We start from the raw sequence: 18,976 nt of genomic DNA on the forward strand, positions 1-18,976 counted from the left end.
GAAATTGAAAGCAAGTAGGCACCAGACAGCTGATTTGAATGCACCAGAAACTTTTCACAAGTGGAATTAGCAGGTGTCTAGATGTACTTTTCATTTGAGTAGTATGAGAGACAGCAGAAGATGAGACCCAGGGTACCAGGCCCCTAATTTATGTAGAACTCTAGAGTGTCTAAGAGTGGCTTTAACAGATGCTGGCAATTCAGTTACATTTCTTTAGTTCTGAAAAGGTCATTTTCCTCCCTTAAATAGTTGACTAATGTTCTAGTAACTTGCAAAAAAAGTTGGACTTGTAAAACAAAAAAAAGGAGTTGGATCCAAAATACAGTAAAGTGCATGCATCAGCATGCTTGTACAGAGAACCAGAGCATGTTTAACGAAGAAATAAGGAGACAAGGATGTAATCCTAAAGTGACATTTCCTTGCTAAGCCCAAAGGGGATTTCCAAAGAACTGCGGTTGAGAGACCCCGATTGTCCAAGAGCTTACTCATGTGTCCAACTTGTATTAGCCTAAATAGTACGAGGAAAGGAGCACGCCAAAAGGAGGCGACCACACCAAAATAAGGAAGCTAGTTAGATGGAAGTTAGGAGGAGCCCCTAAGGAGATGAGGAACTTGCAGGCAGCATGGGCACTGCTTAAGAACAGCTTATTGGAGGCACAGAGCAAATGCATACCACAAATCAAAAAAAAAAGTCAACCAAGAGAAAGCCAACATGGTTTAATGGCAGAGTTACAGAGGCAGTAAACAGAAAAAAGGCTTCTTTCAAAAAGTGGTGATCAAATCCTCATAAGGAAAATAAAAAAGAACATAAACACTGGCAAAGCAATGTAAAACTAATAAGACAAACTAAGAGAATTTGAGGAGAAACTTGCTAGAGACACAAAAGTTGACACTAAACAGTTCTCTAATTACATCAGAAGCCAAAGACCTGCGGGGAGCCAGGTGGGTCTTTGTGTGAAAAGGGTGCTAAAGGATGAGGGGGCAATTGCTCAGAAACTAAATGCATTCTTTGCATCTATCTTCACTGGAAGATATTAGAAGGTCCCTTCATCAGATCCAGTCCTCTCCAGAGACAAGTGAATGGAGTGGACCTAAGTGGAGGTGTCAGTAGATGAGGCCATAGAGGAAACTGATAAACTCAACAGTAGCATATCATCAGGACCTGACGGCATTCAGCCTGAAGGAGCTCAGATTGGAAATTGCTGGACTCCTAACTGCAGTGTGCATCCTGTCACTAAAAACCTTGGTACCAGAGGACTGGAGGGTATAACGCCCATATTTAAAAAAGGCTGTAGAGGGGATGCTGGGAGCTACAGGCCAGTGAACCTAACTTCTGGAAAAAGGCAAAAAGCCTGGAAAGGAAAAAAAAAAATCAGAGAGTCTGGATGATGGCACACTAAAGTTTCAAATTATTGCGTCTGGAGTATTGTGCAGTGGTAATGGGACTGAATAACTGATTTGCTTGATGTCATTTCATTTTCTGCTACCTTTGTCCTATTCTTAACATAGTCTAACACAGAGCTGGGCAAAATTTGGCCTGCAGGCCGGATCTGGCCCACTGAGGGGCTTTGTCCGGCCTGTGGGGGGTCCCTCAGTCCTGCCTGGCCCAGGCATTGTCCCATGGTGGCTACCCTTGTGGCCCTTGACAGTTTGCCAAAACTCATTATGCGGCCCTCCAGCTGAAATGATTGCCCGCCCCTGGTCTAACGTCTTAGTGAATGGATTTCCACAGTTAGTGCTGCATGACAATTCACAGATCTTTTGTTTAAAATCTTAGTTGCTGAAATGCTATTTTTTTGTACAGATGGTTTAGATTACTCTTTCCAATAGGTATTACCTTACGTCCGAATACACTTACAATGGCTTTTTATATATATGAAAGCAGCACCTCAGTGTTGTGGTATGTGGTAGACTAGCGTCGAACAGCACGGAGCCTATATGGATGTGGCTTCAGTATAGCTCCTAAAATATAGTCCAAATTAATTTTTTTCACTCCATCAGGAAGCTGGAACGTGAACGCCCTCAGCAGGTTGGCAAAGAAGATGAAGAGCTCAGTTCTTGCCATCTGTTCCCCCAAACATACACGATGCCCTGCATAAGGAAAGGGAAAAAAATTACAAATATTTGCAAAGAATGAGTCAAAGACGGGAGAATTTCTGAACAGAATTCTTGATTTTTCTCATGATAGTCTCTTTTGGATTAACCAAATTATAAGATAAGGGTTGGAGTTGCCTCATGTGAAAGAATATAATTAAGGGGGAAATCATACTAGATAAGGTTCAGAATGGGCATGATGGGAATGACTGCCTTCCTACTGTTGACATTGAGCTGGTGCGTGATCAGTTAGAAAAGTTAGATATTTATAAGTCAGCAGGACCAGACGAACTTCATCCGAGAGTGTGAAGGAGCTGGCCGAAATCATTGTGGGACCTCTGGCGAAACTTTCAAAACTCGTGGTGCTTGGGGGAGGTCCCTGAAGACTGGAGGAGGACTAATATTGTGCCCATCTTCAAGAAGGGGAGGAGAGAGGAGCCAGACAACTATAGGCCAATTAGCCTAACTTCTAACCCAGGGAAAATCCTGGAAAAATTCATCAAGGAGCTTGCAAAAGGTAGGATTTTGAACGACAGCCAGCATGGCTGCTCTAATTAAAGCACCCAGAGCGTCACATGTATCAGCATCTCTGTGCTGAAAAATGGCAGTGGAGGTGCTTTAACTAAAACTGGTCAAGTGAGTAATCACCAAGCTCCAGCAGACTTGATTAATCGAGCCGGCTCTGACGCACTGTAATTATAGCATGTCAGAGCACATGTGATGCGTCTCGCTGCACGTGTGACATGCCCTTAGTTCTTTGGAAAAGAATCATGAAGATGTACAACTCCAACTCATGTCTATAGCTTAAGTTGTCAGTTTGCTTTCAAAATGCATTGTGAGATACCTTGCAGTGTTCTTTATATCAGCTGTGTAAATCCCCCCCCCCAAAATCCTATGTCCAGTTTTAAAATGTTTCCTTAGTTTGTCTTCCTGCAGTCAAATAAGTAGATGGACAGGTAGGCGTGCAAAGCAGGTAAGAGCCTCTGTATTATCTTTGCATACAAGAATGTAGGATTTGCACAGGCAATTGGGGCAGCTGCTACTGAAAATTAGATTTGCTCTGTTTAATCTGGTTCCTATATATGCGTTCTAGTGTGGTATTTGCTTTTATTACTGCACCAGATTTATGGTATGTGGACAGAAGAAACAATTATAGCATGAAGGACAGAAAAACTGACTTGTTCAGCTGAATCTGCTGTAACTCTTTCATCCATCTGTTCTGTCACTACAGTTTATTTCCTATTACATGCAGGGGCAATTTACTACGGTTTAAGCTAGGAATGGACACACCAAGCAGTTTTAAAACAATCCAGCTGACACAGACCAGGCAGCCTACAAGCATGAGTAGGAAGCCCTGTGTCCGCAGGCAGTCTAACTGTTTTGACCATTCACAGCTGCAGTTAAGCTATTGCTTATATTGTGCCTCGGTTCATTTTTATATTGGTGCCCAACCGATATTCTGTCTGCGGTGCAGAATGTGCTGTCCGTATCTTTCTATTCTATTTATTTTTTACAATTAATTCTTCAGCTATGACCTGGTCCCTTTGTTGCGCTGCTTTTCTTTCCAACCTGATTATTGAAAACACTTCTCCATCTGCTCCCTGGGTTAAAAGGGGATCGGCTCATGAATAAAGTGTTAGCTGAAAACTTGGGAGACCCATCTTCAATATCCCCCACAGACTTCCTTTGTGACCTTTGGCAAATCATATAAGCTATGCTGCCGTGGCACAGTGAGCTAGTTCTTAGTTGAGCAACCTCTAAATAAATTACCTTGGATACCAGAAACAGTACAGCTGCATGCATGTGATACTCTGTGGAAGCTAATTATCTCAGCTGAGAAGCTGTCTTGTTCAGAGGTAGATCAGGTATTGCTATGTGGTACTGTATTATGTCCTGTAGTCTCCCTGTTTCTAGGTTCTTCATGTGAAAGAGGGTAATATCACTTCCTGACCTCACAGGGCAGCTGTGAGGATCAGTGTTTCAAGAACAGTGAGGTGTTCGAATACGAGGGTCATCAGGACAATTATAAGTCACCTGACACATTGAGATTTCTGCCACGTGTATGCTTCAACAGACATAGGTATGAAATTCTAGCTAAACGCAGAACGACTACTCATTATAGTTATGTTACATTTATTATCCTTAAAATGTATTACGTTAGATCACGTGGCTCAAATCCCTGCTGCTGTTAGTCAGCTGATCTTGCCTGTCACACATGCATATTTAACTTCGGAAACTGAAAACTTCTTTTGCTTTTCTCTCAAGGTATACATATTGGGAGGATTCAGACGACAGTGCATTACCTGCTGAGAATGGTAAGAATGCTTCGTTGTTCACAAAGTTGCCATCTGAATCAAGAAAGTGATTTGGGTTGAATTTCCAAGGGGTTTCCCAGTACCCAGGGTCATATACGACAGAATGCAAGTTTGGCAACACAATTGTACCCTGTAAAAACACAACATTATGTTCTGTTTGTGAACCGGTCTTTGTAACCTAAGTAAAAATGCAGGGCTAGTTTCTTAGCTTGTGGAAATAAGCATAAGATTCACTGACATCTGGAGAGTTATGGCTTTTAACACCAGCTGAGGTTAGGGCCTCAGATTGCCAAACCTCTTTTCCCTATGAATCAGCTTAATTTTAAAGGGTCATCACTGACAATACTGTTCCCAAATGTTATTTTGCAACGTGAGAAAATTCCATGTGATTTATTCTCTTTCCGCCTTCTCTTCTCTTTCTTTTTCTCTCTCCTTTGACAAGGTAACAAGCTCTATGGCTCCGGAGGGAGGGGGCAGAGAGACCAGTGGATATGGTCCACCTTGACTTTATTAAGTGTTTGGATCTGTCTCCCATGACATTCCCACGAGTAAGCTAAAGGAGTGCAGTCTAGGTGAAATTACTGTACGATGAGATTGTGCCTTGTTTGATAACTGGTGAAGGATTTGTACGTTCAATGAAGTACATGTACCACACTGAAGAAGGAACACATACAAAATGGGCATGATTGGCTAGGGTATAGTACTACAGAGAAGGACCTTGAAGTTATACTGGATTGCGACTGTATATGAATCAATACCGTTAATTTGTTGGGAAACCAGACAAAACAAGCTAATAGTACGCTGGACTTTATTTAATGAGTGTATCCTGTGCAGGTCATAAGAAGTGATTCTCTGTTCAGCACTGGTGAGGCCTCACTTGAATCACTTTGTTCATCGCTGGCATGTTTCTAAACTTGGCTTGTTTGCTGTTCGTGTGCTTTTCTCTCTTAGCACTGCCCCCTCTCATCTTTATTTCTCTCGCTCTCCCTACTCCCTTGTCTTTTACATTCTAATTTCCCTCAAAATCATAGAATCATAGAAAATTAGGGTGGGAAGGGACCTCAGGAGGTCATCCAGTCCCAACGCCCTGCTCAAAGCAAGACCGTCCCTGTATCATCCCAGCCAAGGCTTTATCTAGCTGGATCTTAAAAACCTCCCAAGTTGGAGTTTGCGCGCACAATCTCTCTGGGTAGCCGGTTCCAATGTTTTACTACCCTCCTAGCGAGAAAGTTTATTTTAATATCTAACCTCAACTTCCCTTGCTGAAACTTGAGCCCATTGCTCCTTGTCCTGTCTTTTGCCCCCACTGAGAACAGCCCAGCTCCAGCCTCTTTGCAGCCCCCCTGCAGGGAGGTGAAGGCTGTTATCAAATCCCCCTCAGTCATCTCTTCTCCAGACTAAATAAGCCCAGTTCCTTCTGCCTCTCCTCATAAGTCGGGACTAGTTTAAATCAGGGGCCCAGCTCGTGGCGCGGTGGCTCCTTTAATTTTAGCGTTCCCCCTGCATGTCCTCCCCTGTCGCTGATTGGCGGAGGGGCCCCACCGCTTACTGCTTGCTCACCAGGAGGCAAAAACTTTGGTTTTAAAAATGCCATGGTTTTTGCCTCCCACAGCTTGCTGCTGACCAGAGGGGAGGCAAAAGCCATGGCATATTTAAAACTGCAGTTTTTGCCTCCTGGCCATCAGGAGCAAGTGGCAAGCACTGGGGCTACTGGGGCCCCGCTGCCAACCAGCAGTGGAGGAGTGTGTCAGGGCGAACTCCAAGGAGCTGCCGTGCTGTGAGCTGGGCCTGTGATTTACACCAGGCCTTACTCGCCAGTCCTGTCCCCCAGCCCCCGAACCATTTTCATTGCCCTCCACTAGACTCTTCAATTTGTCAACATCCCTTCTGTAGTGGGAGGCGGGGAGAGGAAGGGGGGGCAAAACGGGACATAGGACTCCAGATGTGGCCTCCTCAGAGCTGAATAGAGGGGAAGAATCACTTCCCTCGATCTGCCGGCAACGCTCCTACCAATGCAGCCCAGGATGCCGGTAGCCTTTTTGGCAACAAGGGCACACTGCTGGCTCATATTCAGCTTCTTGTCCACTGTGACACCCAGGTCCTTTTCTGCAGAGCTGCTGCCCAGCCCGTCACCCCCAGCCTGCACCGGTGCAGGGGATTGCTCCATCCTAAGTGCAGGACTTTGCACTTGTCCTTGTTGAACCTCATGAGATTCCTTTTGGCCAAATCCTCCAATTTGTCTCAGTCATTCTGAATCCTAGCTCTACCCTCTTCTGTATCTACTGCTCCCCTCAGCTTGGTGTCACCTGTAAACTTGCGGAGGGTGCACTCAATGCCATCTTCTAGGTTGTTGATGAAGATACTGAACAAAACCGGGCCCAGGACCGACCCCTGGGGCACTCCACTTTATACTGGCTGCCCTCTAGACATCAAGGCATTGATTACCACCCTCTGAGCCCGGTGCTCCAGCCATTTTGCTATTCGCCTTGCAGTCCATTCATCCAGCCCATACTTCCTTAGCTTGCCTGGGATAATGTTGTGGGAGACCGTATCAAAAGCCTTGCTAAAGTCAAGGCGCATCATGTGCACTGCTGTCCCCACATCCACAAAACCAATCACCTCATCATAGAAGGCAATCAGGTTGGTCAGGCATGACTTGCCCCTGGTGAATCCATGCTGACTGTTCCTGATCACTTCCTTCTCCTCCAAGTGCTTAGAAATGAATTCCTTGAGGACCTGCTCCATGATTTTTTCAGGGACTGAGGTGAGGCTGAATGGTCTGTAGTTCCCTGGATCCTCCTTTTTCTCTTAATGATGGGCACTATATCTGCCCTTTTCCAATTACCTAGGACCTTTCCCAATCCCCATGGGTTTTCAGAGATAATGGCCAGTGGCTCTGCAGTCCTCTCCTTCTTAAACTTTGCTTTCTACACACCCATTCACAACATCTGATGAAGTGAATTTGGCTTGACAGCATTTTACTTTACAGTATCTCTATCAAATCCACTAGTCTGCTGAGCTCCGATCTCCTATATGCATTTGTTTCCTGATCATTTGCTGTTCCTTCCAACACCTGTATATTTTCTTCCTTGCTGCACACTTATGTTTGGGGTGAAAAGTAGCTGGTCAAAATTTACAAAGCCCCCTACCATATTCTCTTTCTCCCCTTGGAATATATTCACTACTTTGATGCCTACAAATCACTCCCCTCTGGCATTGGTTGGGCAAGTGTCAAGCCCAGATTTGTGCACAGTGTTTGTTTCCTCATCTGTCTGATTTACTCCCACCCAGTCCATCTTCTTTGTCCACCTCATGTAGTTTGCCTGAAGCCAGGGTGATAGTTTTCTGGTGCCGGGATAGGCCTCTTTGTTACTTATCTGGGAAATACTTATTTCCTATAGCGATGTCTTGATTCTTGACTAGGCTTGTAAAGTAGGTAGTAGAGTACTGTAAACAGTGTTATGATTTTGGCATGTTCATTTTAAATGTTGTGTTTGCGGTATGTTTGTTCAGCGGTGGCCAAAGCACAATTTGTATAAAGGTTACCAAGCATCCTTACCAGAGCTAAGCAATGACCCTACCAAGTGTTGCTTACTGTGGTACATTGCCACACGGGAATTGTAGTTTGGAGGATTCATGACCCCATTCTTAAATTGGGCCAACATTGCTGGCTGAACTGCATGTCCCATGATCCAAAGTGTTCTCCCTTCAGACTGGTTGGCTGGGTGCATTGGGAAAATCATAACATATCATCAAATTTATGGTTTCCATGACTGTGACGATGAAATCATGTTCTCAAACATAATGCAAAAACTTTAAGTAGCAGCAAGGGTTATCAACCTGGAGAATGTCTTTTTACCTTTTGAATGTGATACCCCAGCACTGTGGCATCCTTCACGCACTGTCTGGGGGCTCCAACAGCAGTAATGTTGCTATAGCGTAAGATCTCATGAATCACCGCATTTGTGTAAGGCAGATTTTTCCTGTCCTTGTAGTATATTACTTGGGAGGGTTCCAGAACAGCCTCTAGCTCTTTCTGGACTTTTCCTGCAAAGTAGTACTTTGTTATATTTATTACAGAAAAATATTTTCCATCCCCTTTTTTTCCTGTTTTTTCTTTCTCCCCACCAGTCTCTTTCTTTTTTTTTTTTTAAAGAAAAGCTAATGTGACTTGCTCTATTGCTCTTCAACCCCAGGATTTTTAGAACAGATGTGTTGCCACAAAATGCCTTGGAGTGTGGTTTGATCCCAGCACTGATTCAAAGCTGATTTTGAGAGACAGAGAAATGTGTTTTCCCTGGGTGAGTGCAAGGTAATCTCTCAAGGGCACCTTTCTTTTAAATTAACTTTTACAGAAGCAGCTTCACTTCCCAACTTGAGTAAGAGATTTGTCTTTGAAATGAGGCACATTAACACTCCCATTGTTTTTACCTTATTTTTGTGTCGGGAACATTATAAAGACATGTACGAGTTAGACGTTTTAAAGTTTTGTCTGCTATGCCCACTTGATTTGGCAGTGAGAAGTGTTTTGGGTAGGCTTACATGCATATTTTGCATGTAAAATTACCTCTCCAACCTGCTGTTCTTTCTCTCCTACCTTATACTACTCGACAGGTAGACAGCAGTCACTTCTAGTCCCTGCTACTGATGTCTAGCCTCTGCTAGTCTTGCTTCTTCAGAAGGTGGTGGGAAAGCTGCGTGTTTTCCTTAATTACGTTCCACATATTAAATTCACATTTTGGAACTGCTGTTTAGTTACCAGCACACTAGCACTGAAGTGCATTGCTAGCAGGTAATTTTAGTTGACAGCTCACTGGTAGTTGCATCTAATATTTGTTTTGTAACACTGTACACACTATGTAACGTGAGTCTTTTTGATGTGCCTTCACCTACCTTGGATATCTGGGTATTGTACCATGTAGAGCAGTGCCCAGTACAGGGTGGTAGTTGTAGTTTCTGTGCCTCCCAACAAAAGATCGACCATAGTTTGAATCATGTTATCTTCATTAAATGTGGAGGTGGGGTCATCTTTGTACTGCATGGGGCATTCAGAAGAAAAGCAGAAGCTTTGACACATGGCTTGATGAAAACTTATGAAGTATGCCCATGATAAAAGTAAAAATCTCCTCCAGTTCCTAAATTAATTGGAATATTAATCTATAACATTTCATTTTGTCCTTCAGTAAAATTTGCAGTGTGCAGTGAAGCTAAGGAGAAGCTGGTTAAATATAGAATACAGGCACTTACTTTTGCTATGTGAGCCAAGTAGAAGTCAATGAGATCCTGTGGATTGTCTGCTTTCCATTTCTCCTTGTGACTTTGGACCTCATTCATAACTAAACTGTGCATAAAATCATTGTATGCAAACACTTGCTGGTGAGGTCCTGGGAAGCGATGCATGAACCAGGGGAAAGCATCATACATCTGTAGGTAAAATATAGGAAAGGTGTTTTAATTTAGGTGAAATCAACTGATTCTAGAGTTGTGAAAATATAAAGTGCAAGGTGGAGGGTTTATGCTTCTGGTAGGGATATGAAACCTTTAATCTCTTCTCGGAGTCAGTGGCCAGTAATGTTTTACTGGCAGTGGGCTGGCATGGCTCAGCTCAGGTCCAAGGTGGGCTAATGGTAGGACCTAGCCATTGCCATTGCTACTTCTTCCTGATGCCCAGCTGCAGGCTGCACATGCAAAGCTCCCCACTTCCCAGTCATGGCACAGCAAGGGTGGAGCCCCTGCCACAAAAGCTCCTTGGTGCCCAGCTGTGGTGTGGCATGGTACAGGTGAAGCTCCTGGCTGTGGGCCGGATTTGGTGTCCTCATGGGCCAGATCCATCCTGCGGGCCTTCGGTTGCCACCAGTCCCTGCTATAAGCAGTCAATTCTAGACTGTTGTTGACCGAAATATGTAAACTGATGTTACATGAAATAAATTGGTGGCAATAAACTAAGTAGCCTAGTTTCTTATCAAGTAGATACGGTCCCTATATTATAAACCATACTGATAATTATTGTCACTTGCTTTTCCTCAGTAAAAACACTGAGGACTGAGTAGATACCAGGGTTGAATGATCCTTGAACTCTTGCAGATGTTCATTCCCAGACACTTGAGATGCACTGCTGAACAGTCGTTTGTGGGAAGCTTCCCTTTACTCTGCCCATGCTTTGTGTCTTTAATGGCTACAGCAGTGGGGGACAACCTTTTTGGCAGGCATGCTACAAATCACCCCCTCCCCCAAGTGCCACTTTGATCCCCTTCCCCTGTGCGATCTGCTGCTCTGCTTTCTTCTTCCCATTCTCTGCTCCCTGCTCAATCTCTTCCTCTGCTTTCTGCTTCCTGCCCTCTGCTCTTTGTCTGATCTCCTGCTCTGCTTCCTGCCCTATGCTGCTGCTTTGTCTGTCCCCTCCCTCATCTGCCACGTGCCACTTGTGGCGCTTGCACTGCAGGTTGGCCGCCCCTGGACTAGAGGGTTTCAGTCTCTAGGAATTATCAAGAGAGAAAGTTCTTGTAGAAGTGTCACAAAGCTCACTTAGATGAGATGTACATTGCGGGGGCTGCTGCCACTTTAATTATGGTGACTGCGCTGTGGTGTCTGGCAAGTCAGGAACTTTTCTGTTGTCAAAGCTGTACCAGCTCCCCTGAAGGACAAGAGCCTCCTTTTGATGGAAGAGCTGCCTCCACACTGAGAGTTTGGCTGGCAGAGCTATGTCTCCGGGGCTGTGCTTTTTTATTGTCTCTATATCAACATAGCTGGACCAGCAGAACCTTGCAGTCCGACAGTCTCACAGTTAAATATTAACATTTCTAAAGATCCTCTGCTTGGAGGTCTCTCACAACCTAAAAATACTGTCGCCAAGTACTAGAAGGTTAGAAAATCAGTACAGCCGAGGAATCAACCAAAGAAAAATGCTCTTTCATCACATTGAAAGTCTATGAACTGTATCATACAGGAAGTCAAACTAGATTCTTCGATGGTTCCCTTTGGTCTTGAAAAATAAAAATGCGGTCCAGATGCAATATACACGAAGATCGGTTTAAATGTCTGACAGAGAGGATGCAATGGGCACTTAAACCTTTGCATCGTGGGCAAGGAACAGAGATAAAGTTGCACCAGTTTTGCTGCGGGTGTATTGCTACAGGAACTTGGAGATGTAAGAGTTACTTTATATAATTGTTTCATCTGTCCATACCCAAAGTTTAATGTTTGGAAAAATCACATTTTGGTGTTAATTTGGAGCGCGTGATTCATCTGAATCGTGCTCAGAATGACAGGGCTTCAAAGGATTGGCTTTTATTAGCTGAATGTTTAGATTCTGTTTCCAATTCCAAGCTCTCAACAATCAAATGTTTACGCTGGCATTATTGGAAGCATTTAGAAATCCAATTCCAGACATATGTGTTTCTCTAAGCCTTTCTTGATTTTGAAATACGTTAAATTAGCAGGGGTCAACCTTTTGGGTAGGCATGGAACAAATTAGCCCCTCATGCTCCCTGAGTGCCACCTTGATCCCTTTCCCTTACTCAGTCTGCTGCTTAGCTTTCTGCTCCCTGCCCTGAGCTCACTGCCCAAGCTGCTGCTCTGCTTTCTGCTCCCTGTCCTGTGCTCTCTTCCTGATATTGATGCTTTGTTTTGTGCTTTCCCTGTCTGCCGCTGTGCTGCCTCTTCCTTCCCCAATCTGCTGCATGCTACACAGGCTGCCCGTGCAACTTGTGGCACCCCTGCTGCAGGTTGGCCCACCCCTGTAGCAAATCTACTATTTAAAAACAACAGTAACTCAAAATAGCTGTAGCTCAAATCGTAGGCCATTTGATTCACTGATTATATTCTGTAAAGAAAACGCATCTGTGGATGGGTACATTTATTGCTTCACAAGCAAAAATCTTGCATGACGCTTTTTGAAATTATGGCCATCGGTCAGAGTCTATATTTTTGGACTTTTAGCTTATCTAGTATTACCCGGAAGCACAGCCAAAGTTGATAGAGCTGAATGCTCACCCTGCCCCAGATAGTTGCCTGAAAGTAGATCACAAAATAGGTGGCTTTGATCAGTCTGTTGAAGGATTCATCCTCACTGGAGAAGCGATGTCCAAAAACCACAGCACAAATCACGTTTGCGATACCATGGACAATGGGCGTGTGGGGATCAAAGGGTTTCCCTGTGAAGATGACCATTGTGGTGCAGAAAGTTAATCAGGTGCATGAAGGAGCCTGCACAGTGCAGGTAGCTGTGCACTGAACAGGATGTTGAATTGTTTCTAGGTAAAAAAACACATTTTACAAAAGAGTGATGATGTAGACAAACATATATTTGTAGTAGCTTCAAAAGGGGAAGGGGCAGTGCCTCAAAACTGCCTCATTTAGGTTCACATTTGGGGTGATTTAGCTCCACAGTATCACTGCAGAATCACGTACATGTAGCAGTTACGGTGTAACAGCTGCTGCACATCCCTGCATAGGAGGTTTTTGGGACTTATTTCTCTTCACCCCATTCCTGTTCTCTGGGAGGACAGAACTGAGTATATATTTGGAGGAAACATACTTTGCATTTCCCTATTTCTCCAGGGTCTGACCTGTTAACCGCTTTGTGTAACGTGATTGCATTTTTCCTCTCCTCTGTGGCTTTCATTGGAACAGAAGCATAAATCCTCAGGTATGGCATAATCCTCAAGCTATTTTTTTCAAAGTATAAGGAAAATGTTGCATAATAGGCTGAGAGCTATGGGACTCTTCAGCTTGGAAAAGCGCAGGCTCGGGTGATCTGGTGGCCACCTACAAGTTTATCAGGGGTGACCACCAGTATCTGGGGGAACGTCTGTTCACCAGAGCGCCCCAAGGGATGACGAGGTTGAACGGTTATAAACTCCTCCAAGACCGTTTCAGGCTGGACATAAGGAAGAACTTCTTTACTGTCGAAGCCCCCAAGGCCTGGAATAGCCTGCCATCGGAGGTGGTTCCAGCACCTACATTGAACGCCTTCAAGAGAAATTTGGATGCTTATCTTGCTGAGATCCTATGAGCCCTGCTGACTTCCTGCCCCTGGGGCAGGGGGCTGGACTCAATGATCTTTGAGGTCCCTTCCAGCCCTAATGTCTGTGAAATCTATGAAATAGTTGCCCCACAGAATGGAAAACTCCTGGTTCACCAGCTTAAGATCAAAACTACATTTATAAAACACAAGTATCTAGCCTCTTAGTTGGGACCTGGTACAGCTACCTCTAAAGGAGATAGAAAAACTGACTGATTGTAGCAGAAGTTGGATGAACCTTAGCAGACTATTTCCAGGTACTCCACTTAAAAAAATAAAATCATTAAACTACAAGGTGCATTATTCATTTGATATATATCTAGCTTTAATCCAAAGTGATATTACCCACTTAAAAATACATAAAAATGTTATTCAGGTTGCAAAATAAAGCACTCAAAAATTAGGAAATGCCCGATTTAAGATCATGCGTGTAGTGTTAATTTTGTTTTCTGACTCTGCCAGCTTAAATGAAGCAAAGGTCTCACGGAAAAAGCAGTTTTTGTCCTTTAATTAAAGACTATCTTAATACATTTACGCAAGAGGGCAGAATTAAAGATATAGGTCACCATAATTCTTATTTCATACATTTTCGTGCTTGACTTTGCAACCTAAATAACATATTTTAATGTGTAATTTTCTATTTATTTAAGGCGTATATATAAAACACGCTCTGTTTTATGTTGTAGCAGTGTGCATTTCCATTAGTTTTGAACCCTGACTCTTCAGCACTGTAGCACAGACTATTGCCACTTAATGACTAATTGCATTAGCTTATAGCAATAAAAAGCTGGTTCCAACTTGTAGGGGAGGCAGATGGTCATTAGGGTTCAAGCCTTGTGACTGGAAGTGGCTTAGTCTAGTTCTTTCTGCTATACGGAGATGTTGGGGAGTCCCCTGTGCGTTGGCTAGCTGTGCATGGCAGAAGTGATGCCGCATGGTATATCCCAGTGCTCACTAGACCTTTCAAGAGTGGCTTGCACCTATCACTCCCTGATTCAAGTCTTTATTCCAAGTTAGTGTGTTGCTGCATGTTACATGGCTGCCCCACTTCTACTTTGCTGGTAGTGCCTGGATAGGATGCTGGGGTTTTGGTTGGCCATGTGTGACTGCTCTTATGTTGTCCCAGGTGCCACATCCCTGTGACTGTTGCACAGTTATGCAGTGGCTAGTGTATATTGTTCTCTGACCTGGAGCTTTTTCTCTTTGCAGAAAGTTGTGGTTCATGTCACTAGCTTTCCTCCTCCTGCCCCCTCCGCTCACTTTGGCACTGAGGCTGGAACAGCAAATGGGAGTTTCAGAAAGTAACATTTAGTTTCAGTTAAGAAGTCCACATAGGCAATTACTGTGGAGCAGTTGAGTACCCTCCTTTACCTCGCTGTGCATATTCATGTGCCCATGCTGTCTAGCTTTTGATGTTATTCTAGAAGACATGCTTGAATGAAACAAGTCATTGGCTTCACTACGGGGGAAATAGAGAAGAGAAGGCTGAGGAGGGATTTGATAAGTCTTCAAATGACCTGAAGGGTGATTTATAAAGAGGACAGAGATTGACTTTTGTCTGTGGCCATAGAGGACAGGTGTTAAATCTTCCTGCACAAAGTCCACAGCAATCTTTTGCAATCAATAGTGTTAAGCAACCTAAATATTGGGATTGCTACAAGCTCGCTGCTTACCAATAGGAGAGTGATAACAAGAAGAAAAAAATTGTCTCGGCATCTGTATTTGAAAACACAATTTCAAATTGCAGTTAGTACAATCAAGACTTTTGGTATTCTCCAGGGAACTAGGCAATTCATGAACAGTTCCACTGCTGTCAAGTCCCACCCTGTGTTGTTTATGGAGCAGAGAGGCTCTTCAATTTAGTATCAGTTGCAGCCTGACTTAAGTATAAGGAACAGCATTACATTTCAGTCTTTCAGTTAGTTTACCATTCTCGTTTGCAAAGGCCTCTATCAGATGATGGGCCTCCTCTTGTATTCGATGTTCCAGACTTTTCTTGCCAAGTACCAGGCTCCTTAGAATTGTCATGACAAAACGTCTTTGCTGCTTCCAGGTGTGACCGCTCGTTAGGAAAATGCCTGCGGACAAGGAGGAGCATGTCTATACTACTGTTAAGAAGGGAAATCCTTTATATAGTAAAAGGTACAGTTAAATTAAGCCGCATTTTTCTAGCGAGAGCATATACTGATAAACGTTACAGATTTGAATTGTGATCTGCGACATGAGTTTCTAACATTAGTTTCATCTTCCAAACCTATCCCCAGAAACTCCAGGGTGACAGTGTTTGGAGAGGACAGGACTGCTTAACTGTCAGTGTCTCAAGTGTGCTTCATTTCCTAACTGGATTTTTGAACACTTGTCAGTGATGGGGTGGGTTTTTGTTACGTGGAGTCTGTTTTTCTTGAAGCCACTATGTGGTCAAATTATACAGGCAAATTTTTCTTCAAATACAATAGAGAGAAAGTAAATACCGTCAGTGGAGTGTTGTGAAAATACAGTAGCATAAAACTTATTTTGGGGTTTTTTTTTTTACCTGTTTTTCTAAATTTTCCAGCTCTGCTGCGAACCTCATCAATGGAAAATAATTTTTCTTTCTTACAAAGTCACCTTTATGTTTCAATATCGTTCCTAACCATAAAGTAACATCCAGTACCTTTTTCACCCATCAGGTCCCTATAGAAAGGGGTAAGAGGCCGTCCAGAAGTCTCTTCTGAATGGGAGATAAGGCCATCCTTTACAGCTCTGTAGCCATTCAGTACAATTAGAGGTGTCTGTCCCATCCACACTGTGTAGATGTTTCCATAGATGTTGGTTAACTGGAGAGTAGATAAACATATGTTAGAAAAGCTGAAAGCAATAAAGGGGTCTCTTAAAATTAATTTTTTGGAAGTTTTCTATAAGTGATATTTCCCATTGAATCTACAAGGGCATTTATTGACTCCTTTTATGGCCTGCTTTGGCTGTGGAAAGCCAATCTTACTCCACCTCATGGCATGTAGATACTAAGAATTGGAATCACTCCAAAAGAGGGTAATCCACCCCAAATATAACCAAAGACCTTCTGCGAGCATATGCCTTATCTCTAACTCAAAGAGAAAGTGAAAAAAGACCAGCTCGATCCCATTTCATGTTTTTCTTTCATCTTCCTTTCATTTAATGAGACTCTCTGGGTCTTTATACATGTGCTCTGGGAGGTAGGGGAGAGGGGGTTGTTAATTAGAGTGCCTCCGAGAGCCGCTGTAATTAAGGTGCCTGGAGCGTCACATGTATCAGCATCCCCGTGCTGAAAAATGGTGGCAGGGGCGCTTTAATTAACGCTCACCAAACAAGCTTTAGTAAAAGCGCCCCACCACCACTATTCAGCGCAGGGATGCCGATACATGTGACACTGGAGCGCGGTAGTTGGCATGCTCCAGCAGACTCGATTAATCAAGTCTGCTCCAACCTTGCTGTAATTACAGCACGTCGGAGCAGCCTCAGTGGATGTGCGTATGGGTGCCCCGCGTGTGTTCTTGCTTTCCTTTTGGCCTCTGTGAAGACAGAGAACTATTTTTGAACTCTAGATTTTTTTCTTATTGTCTCCCCATAATTTTTGTCATCTTTCCCTTAATAGTCTTTTCCCAGGTCAGGCTTCTTTTTTCTCCTGAAATAGAGCTGGAATTAAATTTCTTACTTTTGTTACTTTTAAGCTGTTTTTCAAGTGCAGCCAGTAAAACAAGTATATGATATTTCCAGTCCTATCTTAAACATCATTTACTGAGGCATTCCAAAGTTTTATTATGGATAAACAGAGACAAGCCAGTTTTGGGTGGACAGCTGGTTTGCTAATGGAGACCAGATTTCTCACAAGCAGGAGATATTCCAGTGGTATCAATTCCAGTGCCTCTGGCAAAGAAAGTTTTACCATGTATGCTATGTCGGATGAGTCTCTAACACAAAATACAGCAGGGAGTGAATCTAAACAATCAGTATAATAAATGGGACTGCTTTTTTTAGAAGATGTCTGAGTCCTTCTATATCTATTAACCATTGTCACTCATGGACAGGAGGAAATACCAGAGGAGCCATGACCACTCAACCTCTGGTAGAGCAAAATATTTAAGTTGCCTTGGAAAAACTTTGGAAACAAACCTGGGGCCTGATTCAAAATCCAGTGAAATCAAGTGGATAAACTCTCAGTGATTTCAGTGGTTTTGGATCAGATCTTCATTGCTACTTACATATGGGGCATGTGAGGATTAAGTCTATAAATTACAAAAATACATATTTTGATGGTGTTATATGTTAAAGAAAGAAAGACAGTAGTTAAAACCAAGAAGAAGAGTAGCAGTCTGAAATTTTTCTTCTTTTCTTTCTTTGGAAATAATTATTTTAGCAGTAGTGCAGCATCCTTGGGCTGTTGAATCTGGGTAATAGTTAAGTTGGAGAATACCCTGTGACTGATTAGCTAATTTCTCTGCAGTTCTAATTGCAATCCAGGTGAACCTCTCTACTTCAGTCAGGCAAATCTCTACTTCAGATTTCTGCAAAAATAAATACCTTCACAAGAGTCTCCCGCTGCAGTTTAAAGTCCAGCAGCCACAAGTTTCCAATAATGGGGAGGGGAGCTGGTCCTGGAGGAAGCCATCTACGTGCCCATTGCAACTTCAGAAACAGCATGATCAGGAGCAAAACAGCCAGAGCTATTGAAATCTCAAGTATCCCCCACATCTCCGTGATGCTGCTTTATCACTTCTCTTTCTGGACATGGGCTCTATCTGAGCTCACTTTAAGCTGACTTCTAGTTCTTTGCTAAGAGCATTTGTCCTCTCCAGCCAGCCCTGCCTGCCTGCCTGCCTCCCTCCCGTCCTCTCTCTCTCTCTCACTCTCTCTCTCTCTTTCATACAGTATACAGACTAGCTAGCTGAGGCACATTTAGTAAACTTCGAAATATGTGACTCGCTTCAGTGAGCCAAACCACGCCTGTCTCTTCTCTGATCTCCTAGTGTGACCTGTCTCTCTCTGCAGTGAGAGACTCCTTTTTACACAAGATCCAGGGCTAAATTTTAATATTTCTTACACTGGTTACCATGGACCACAGAAGTCATGTATAGGGGAGATACCTCTCTGTTCCTAGCAGCTAACATTTCTTAAAAGCAGCAAAGAACAGTGTCCTTTTCTGCAAAGCAATTTCTGTAATTACTGTGTGACTGCCTATGGCAGGGGACCAGTCCACAAGCTAATCGTTCTGTTAGGTTATGGTCTACTGTATCAGGTAAATAAGTGGTCCCTCTAACAACAACAAAAATCGTAGGAAAATAGTGTGTAGACTTGTGGTATTTAAACTCAGAAGAGACCTTTTGTGTCATCTAATCTACTTTCTTGGATTTCATGGGACCGAGTACCCCAAACCATTACCCCTGTACAAATGAAAGGCATGCTACCAATGTAGGGCTGTAACCCAGATATTAGGTTCATCAGACTGGCAGTGATGCTGGCAACTTCGCAAGCAGATGTTTCCGTGGAGGTGGTTTAACTTACAACGATAAAAAATGACTAACATGAT

At 43.4% G+C, this 18,976-nt stretch overlaps 1 protein-coding gene across 1 annotated transcript; it reads right to left on the minus strand.

Annotated features, from left to right (window-relative positions):
* Positions 1–692: 692 nt before the first annotated feature.
* LOC102561450 (cytochrome P450 2J2) lies at positions 693–18,293 on the minus strand. The gene is made up of 9 exons (XM_014600822.3): positions 17,971–18,293; positions 16,085–16,247; positions 15,360–15,509; positions 12,402–12,562; positions 9,657–9,833; positions 9,303–9,444; positions 8,269–8,456; positions 4,398–4,539; positions 693–2,091 (listed from the first exon to the last, which is right to left on the minus strand). Exons 1-9 carry the CDS (start codon positions 18,139–18,141, stop codon positions 1,913–1,915), a joined length of 1,473 nt encoding a protein of 490 aa, XP_014456308.1. The 5' UTR covers positions 18,142–18,293; the 3' UTR covers positions 693–1,912.
* Between the last annotated feature and the right edge of the window lie 683 nt (positions 18,294–18,976).

This window comes from Alligator mississippiensis, chromosome 7 (genome assembly GCF_030867095.1).
Source record: "Alligator mississippiensis isolate rAllMis1 chromosome 7, rAllMis1, whole genome shotgun sequence".
NCBI lineage: Eukaryota > Metazoa > Chordata > Crocodylia > Alligatoridae > Alligator > Alligator mississippiensis.

Coding starts and splice junctions, on each gene's coding strand:
- LOC102561450 (XM_014600822.3), bottom strand. CDS start 18,141: ATGTGGGGGATACTTGAGATTTCAATAGCTCTGGCTGTTTTGCTCCTG. Junction 15,510..16,084: donor GGACCTGATGGGTGAAAAAG/GTACTGGATGTT, acceptor CCTTGTCCGCAG/GCATTTTCCTAACGAGCGGT. Junction 9,445..9,656: donor ACTTGGCTCACATAGCAAAA/GTAAGTGCCTGT, acceptor TGCCCCATGCAG/TACAAAGATGACCCCACCTC.